Source organism: Castor canadensis, chromosome 6, assembly GCF_047511655.1.
Source record: "Castor canadensis chromosome 6, mCasCan1.hap1v2, whole genome shotgun sequence".
Lineage (NCBI taxonomy): Eukaryota > Metazoa > Chordata > Mammalia > Rodentia > Castoridae > Castor > Castor canadensis.
The window spans coordinates 128,058,600-128,066,086 of NC_133391.1; the positions used below are offsets into that span (position 1 = coordinate 128,058,600).

A 7,487-nucleotide genomic window follows, 5' to 3' on the forward strand; every position below is an offset into this window, starting at 1 on the left:
GTGCTGTAAAAAATAAAACCTGAAACAGGTTATTTTGAAGGGAGTACTTTAGCAGTGGTAGTACTTAGAAATATCTAGAATTGCTGTAGTTATGAATATTATTAATCATTAGTTTCTACTATATGATAGTTTTATGACATTTTCCCAAGATTATTTAGAAGTGCTAAATTTGAATTTATATATATATATAATTCATGGTACTTATGAGTTTAGCACTTCCTATAACTTAGCACTTCTACTGTAATTAATCCCAACTTTTCTTTTAATTCTGGGATTAGAAAATAGAATATTTTGGAGAAAAACTTAAATTCAAGGTCAACATTCCTAAGCAGAGTCAGACTGTTCAAAAAGAATTCAGATTCCTCTAGATTGCACCTCTTAGGAAAGAGACCTCAGGAAAGAGTGTTCCCACCGCCAACCCTGATTGGATAAACACCCTGCTACCTCTGATTACTGATGAAACTAGAGAAAAGTGATACCTTTTCTTACACTCCCAAGTGATCTTCACTTCTGTAAACTGAAGTTGGTGAAATTAAAAGAGGAAAACCATGAAAGGATGGCATAATCAAATGGAAGCAGTAAACATGGATGGGTTGACAGTTAATAGGCATTTATTTTGGAAAACAATAATTGACTAAAGCAAATTTAGTGTAACTTACTAATGAAGGCCAGTGGTTTTACTGCCAGAATTTTTGTGGCACTAAAAATAGTTAATGCAAATTATTGAGAATGGAGAAAGTGAATTTGATTCCACACAATGACACAAAGAAAAATATTCTTGGCAGCTTTATTCATAATAGCTAAAATTGTCTTTTAATAGGAAAATGGATAAATATTGATGCATTCAAATGTTATAATACCACACAGCAGTAAAAAATATTGGAATATGCACCAACATGCATGCATCTTAAAACACTGTTCACTGAAAGAAGATAGACACAAAAGAGTGCATACTGTATAATTCCAGTCTATGAACTATAAAAACAGATAAAACTAATAGTTGATGATAGAAATTGAATAAAGTTTACCTTGGAAGGGGTATATTTTTGGAAGCAGCACATGGGCATCTTGTGTGGTGGTGTGAATATTCTATATTTGAACTTGGTGGTGGTTACATGTGAAAAATCTTAATTTGTATACTTAAAATTAATGTTATTTATCTACTTTATAAATTAACCTTCACTGAAATAAATTTTGATTATTATTAAGCAGTAATATCATATTTAAGAGGTAAAACTTAGTTTGCTAAAGTAAATGCAAATCATAGAGCCATCTTAAGGTTGAGATACAACAAATAAAAACATGCTAGTTGGTTTTCTAAGATTTCAGTCTTATTTTGTACTAAATATGTTATCCAGCTCCATCTAGTTTGATAGCTATTGAACAGAATTGATATTTCATGTATATTTTTCTTTCTTCCTATTAAAATTCAAGAAATGATTATACTAAAATCTCAGTTCAGGTAAAACTATGTCTGATTTTAAAGAACGGTGCCTCCGTATTACAATAACTTTTTTTTCCAGGTGGTTTGGGGACATTCCATGCCTTCATAAACACAGCTGTGCATGTAGTCATGTATTCCTACTATGGACTAAGTGCAATGGGACCAGCCTATCAGAAGTATTTGTGGTGGAAAAAGTACTTGACATCTTTACAGCTTGTGAGTGATTAACTTTCTTTAATACCAGATATGAAACTAAACTGAAGTTACTTGTTTTCATTGTGAATTAGGACACTAGCTAAATAAAGAACAGAGTTTGTAAAACAATAGAGGTGTTGTCTGGTATGCCATCACTGTTCTTTCTATGTTATTTGAACTTTATCAGGAAATTTGTTTTTTTAAAACAAAAACACAACTAGTAACTAAGAGGCTCAAACAAGTAAGCCAGCATCTATATCTTTATATGATCTGAAGGCTATTGTATACATTTATAAAAATATGCTTATGATCAAAATAATCTCAAAGTTATGTGACCCTCAATAGGCATAATACTAAATTAGAAGTTAGAGAGTTCATGTTCCTGCTCTAAATTATCTTGAGGGAATGTAACTTTGAGTAATGAGCCTTCTTGTGTGCCTACCTATTTAGCTCTAATAATAATAAGATAATTTTATCTTTCCTCCAATACATAAAAAGTATTGTGAGGAATGAATCTTTAGAGTAGTAGACAAACATATACATATTACATAAACTTGGATGCTGAATATTGCCCTCAAGTAAACCATGCTTGAAACAACAGAGGCACTTGGTTTAGACCAAATAATACCTCCTAATAATTCTAAGAATTAATCATAATAATATATGACATATAATTTTTAAAGAATAGTTGTAAGAATGAGATGATGATTGCTCTAAATTTTGTTGTCTGCTTTTAAAGGAAGAATTCTGCCATCCTCACATTTCCAGGCTTGCAGTCTATAATAAATTGGGTGTCATGTCAGTGATATCAAAGAGAAAGTAGGAATTTAGATGTAGTTAGCCTGTTGAAGGTTAATTCCTAAGTGAAATTTGGTACATTCATATAATGTGTTCCCAGGTGAGAGACTGGTATTTTATCTTAGTCAAGATTAGAGTATGTCTTTGCAGAATATTTTGTTGTGTCTAAAATTGGCAATAATCTAAATGACCAACCATAAGGAAATTGTGAGATAAATTATTTTAATTCATACTTAGGGATGCTGTGGCATCATGAAAATTATTCATCATTGCTTTCTTTTAAAACATTCATTTCCTTCACATTGTGAAGTAGCATGTGCTCAATGCAGAGAAAGTAGAATTCCTAATTAGGCAAAAAGAAAGAAAAAACTGGGCTGGGGTGTAGTTGAATGGTAGAGCAGTTGCTTACCTTGAGAAAGGCCCTGGGTTTGATCCCTAGCACCATATAAATAAATAAGCAAATACACATAATTCTCCTGCCCAGGGATAATAGTGCTGATATTATTTATTTTGTTCTTATTCAGCTTTTTCCCCTTAAGAATCTCTGCATACCTTTTACATGATTTGTATTATACTGCATACGCAATCTTGTATTAGTCTTTTTCACTTAATATATTCATAAGTTGTTAAATTTTTTAAATAAAGTGGAAAAATTCAAATGTAGGACTGGATAGACCTTGGTTCATTACTATTACAAATACACCAATCACACACCAACACACGTTTGCATAGGATGTGGAGGATGCTGCTTAGCCTTTCTAAAGTTTTGTTTCTTCTGCAAAATTAACAGAATAACTGTAGCTACTGCCCAGGAATGTCATGAAAGTTTATAAAGAATTGGGAAATTTGCTCAGTAATTGAGCACTCGCCTAGCAAGCACAAGATGTAAAGTTCAGTCCCCAGCAGCACACACTCACACACACACACACACACACAAATTTGTTAAGAATTTCGACAAGGAAAGTCGATAATGGTAACAATAAAATGTTACTGGAAGAAACTATCTGAAAATCTTAACCACTTATAACAGATGGATCATGGGTAATTATTATTTATTTCTTTATAGAGTTTTACTTTTCTAAAATTTCCCTAGAGCATATTGCTTTTTAATGGGGGAAATCTTTTAAAAAACCTGAGTGTCAACATAGAAAAATAAAAATGTCCCTGTTAAGACTGTGTAGAATTTTCCAGCCCACAGAGCCTTGATTCACACTTGGATAACTCAGTGCCTGTTCCTTATTTGCTGAATTTCTGCCTGGTTGGAAGCTAGGACTTTGCTTTTCTTTTGAGACACGGTCTTCCTATGTTTCTCAGACTAGTTTTTGAGCTCATGAGCTTAAATGATTTTCTTGCCTCAGTCTCCTGGATATCTGGGATTACAGGTATGAACCACCATGTTTAGCTCTTTTCTAGGACTATTTTTACGCATGACAGTAAAGGACACATGGCAGATATGAGGACTAAGGGATGCTTTGGCTCCTATAAAATTAGAAGGGCCCTAATTTGAATGTTTTTGTTTTTATAAATTGAAATACTTAGTCTAAACAGAGAACAGAATGTTTGGAATAGAAACCATCCTGGAAAATTAGGCTACAAGGTAGTGATCCCTTGTGCATTTCATCAGAGCCAAGGATTCAAGTGGGAGACTTCCGAAGAAAACCTGCCCTGTTGGTTGTCTCCATAGTAAAAGGGTTGCTACACTGCATACATCAGGGAAAACTGAAACAGGACACCCTGGAATTGTAGTTTGTCAGGACTGAATAGTAGTTCTAAACTCCCATCTGGATTTTGACACCATACCACCCATTCTTACTCTCAGGGAGGCTAGATTTAAAGATGAACTTCTGTGCCCAGAAGTAGCCTAGATAAGATTACTTACATAAATGAGCAAGGAATTGTTAATTCTTCATATGTAAATAAAGTTTTTTTTCTCTTTCATTTTCCAGATCCAGTTTGTCATTGTCACTATCCACATAGGCCAGATCTTCTTCATGGAGGATTGCAAGTACCAGTATCCAGTCTTTCTGTACATTATCATGAGTTATGGGTGCATCTTTTTGCTGCTATTTCTCCATTTTTGGTATCGTGCTTACACCAAGGGTCAGAGGCTGCCAAAGACTATAAAAAATGGAAACAGTAAAAGCAAACATCACTAAAATATAATTACAACATGAATCTATGATTGAGATCGATACCTTGTCTTCCTTGACAATCTAGAGATATTTACCTATGCAGTATATTTTGTATATTTTTTCAAAACCAAGAGCTTGTATTTTTATGATAAGTTATTGGGGTTTCTGATCTTTGAGACCCAAAGTGCCCAGCTAAGTCTTTTGATTAGAAGAACCTAGTGCATCCAGAAGGTTTTTAGCTGCTTTTAAACCTAATCAAAAGATTCCATTTAATACATTTGCTGCAGTGACAGGAGGATGTGAAGCAACATAGTACTCATCAAGGAAGTCCAGTATAGATGAAAAATTTTAGACATTTTGAGTATGGACAGAGATCCCTGGAGTACAATAGATTCCTTCTGTCAAGTCTGGAAACCTCTACCTGTGGGCTCTGGCCCTATTGCTTGTTGACTGTATTCAGAAGACACTATATTTACTCTAGAGTCCAATTCCCATTCTAAAGAGCCAACATAGGTGAACATTAAATGAATTTTTGATAAGTTCTGATTTAAAATCATTAGTGATAAGTTTTAATGGATCTTTTGGGTAGCTGCCATCAATTTTGCTGATAAGATTTCCTTACAACACTTTTGTTGTACGCACTGCTTCAAAGCAACAGTACTCTCAGTAAGTACACTAGTGCCCTTGACCTAAGGTAAAGTTAATATTATTTTGGAAACAAGGTGATTTGTTTGATAGATTAACTGAACACCTTGCTATTAGTATTTTACAATTAATTTTCTTTGTCTCTGGAAAGAGGTGGATGTATCAATGGGAAAAGTACTATGTAGTTCAGTGGGAAAAATCTGTTGTCCGTTGTAGTGTAATGTCACTTTCTGATATTGTCATGGCTTAAAGTATTATCTTGGCTATATATTGGCTAGATACTTAAATTTTAATGTAATTAGCATACTACAGGGATCCTTAAATCACAAACAGTTTTACATACCCATTATACACAGTTTTTGGAGTAGCTTATGAGGCAACTGGAAGCAAGGTATGGCACAGAGATTTTGGTTGCATAAACAAAGGCTGTTCTACTGTGAAAGACAGACAGATAGACTATATTAATTAAAGGTCATAAATATTTATTGTTGTAGATACACTGCATGAAAAATATTTTCCAGAATTGTAAATTAGCCAGGATTTCTTTTTTCAGACCTCTAAACTATACCATGAAGGGCTGAAATCCATTTGGCATAGGTTTTTTTCTTTAAAATTGCTACTTTCTAGAGTTCTCTTGTTCTCATGTTTTCTTTTTGGAGAACCAGAATAACTGATCCATAGAGTTTTGTGCAGGAAACAGCAATATTTGGACATTTGTGAATCTTTCTTTTTTTGCATTTTTCTTCTTATATTTACACTCAATTTTGAAAGATTATTTATGTGTGAAATATGTTAAATAATAGTACTTATGGCCCCAGTGAACATATAACATCCAGTGATACTTATTGTACAACAAAGGCTGAGTTTTCACTGATTGTAAACTCGGTAGTTTTGTATCTCTCTCCTAATCCATTACTCCATGGCCTTTTGTATCCATACTTACCGAATTCATACAATTATTTGCCATTAAGTGATCTCAGTGATTTCACTTGCTTGTAACATGAGAATATAAGGGTTGATAAGTGGGGAAAAATTCTTATTTTTAAAAAGTAAAAAAATAAACAGCAGGAGAACAGAGCTGAAAGAAATAGCCACTCTAATTTATTTCACTGTTGAAAGTCTCAGGGATCCTGAAGTGTTTTCCTGTTTGGGCTCTTTGTCTCCAGCCTGTGCTAAAATTAGATAGAGTGGTAGGTGCTGTTACATATCCATACAATTCCTAAACACTCAAATAGGTTAAAAACCAAAAGGAAGCAAAAAAAGGAAGATAAAACAGGAGAGTTTGATTTTTTTTCCTCTGACCCCATAGTATAACTTCTCCTAACATCCCTGAAGTCTTTCAAACATTTGTCATGCCTATGAATGAACAGTGACATGTGATGAACCAACATTCTCAGTTACAGGAATAGAAATGGGGAAGTAGAATGTTAACATAAAAACAGATCACAGCTGGGAGATAACATGGTCCATGTAAACATCAGTAGATCAAAATGAATGTCACTGGATATAGAATTTTTATGGCCAATATTTTGTCCAAAGGGTTCAGTGTAGTCAAGTAGAGTTTCTTTTGGGTTTTACCCCACTTTTCATGACTTTATTGCCTTTGGGTTTGCTTACCTGTCAAAAAGTCCAGCTACAAAGTTTAGTTTATTTTATAAAGCTTTATGAATACTTGACAACCTATATATATCTAAATTGTAAATTAATACAAGTACAAATTTTTAAATGTCTATGGGATGTTGCCATTTTGCAGTCTTAATTCTTAACTAGAATTCTTGAGTGCACTATATTGTTTCATAACTTATAAAATTATGAGATTGTGTTCCTACTCTTTTTTCTGTTAACTTTTTACAGACTGGAAAACTGTGGATATTATTAACATTTGGGTTTGTTCTCTGTGTATTATAATAAACTTGTGGTATATGTATGTGTGTGTGTTTCATTTTGGAATCCAGCTGCTTGTGTTTTCATGAGTAGGACATTTTTAATCTGAATAGTCACTTAAAGCATTTTACGTATTTTTGTACATTTGTTCAATGCCTTGTGCTGGACATGAGAGATCCCTAGAACTTAATTGAGACTTCCTAGAGTTTGCAGATTGGCAGATGGAATTATACTGCAGAGAAAACAATATATGACATGGGCCAAAAGAGTCAAAGTTCTGCCACTTAAGAAACAGGGAGAAATTCAAAGAAATTTGAATTTGATTTGTTTGTTTAAAATGTAGAATTCCAAAACAGGTAGTGGGCTAGTAGGTAAGGTGTCTTAAGGAA

The 7,487-nt window shown here is 33.5% G+C and overlaps 1 protein-coding gene across 4 annotated transcripts in view; it reads left to right on the forward strand.

Annotated features, from left to right (window-relative positions):
- Positions 1–7,141, forward strand: part of Elovl7 (ELOVL fatty acid elongase 7) — a 91,543-nt gene extending 84,402 nt beyond the window's left edge. For all 4 annotated transcript variants that reach the window (XM_074077446.1, XM_020187703.2, XM_074077447.1 and 1 more), the window contains 2 exons: positions 1,524–1,660; positions 4,384–7,141. In XM_074077446.1, the coding sequence (XP_073933547.1) occupies positions 1,524–1,660; positions 4,384–4,593 (347 nt within the window). In that variant the 3' untranslated portion in view covers positions 4,594–7,141. The remainder of the gene's footprint in view (positions 1–1,523; positions 1,661–4,383) is intronic.
- The last annotated feature ends 346 nt before the right edge of the window (positions 7,142–7,487 follow it).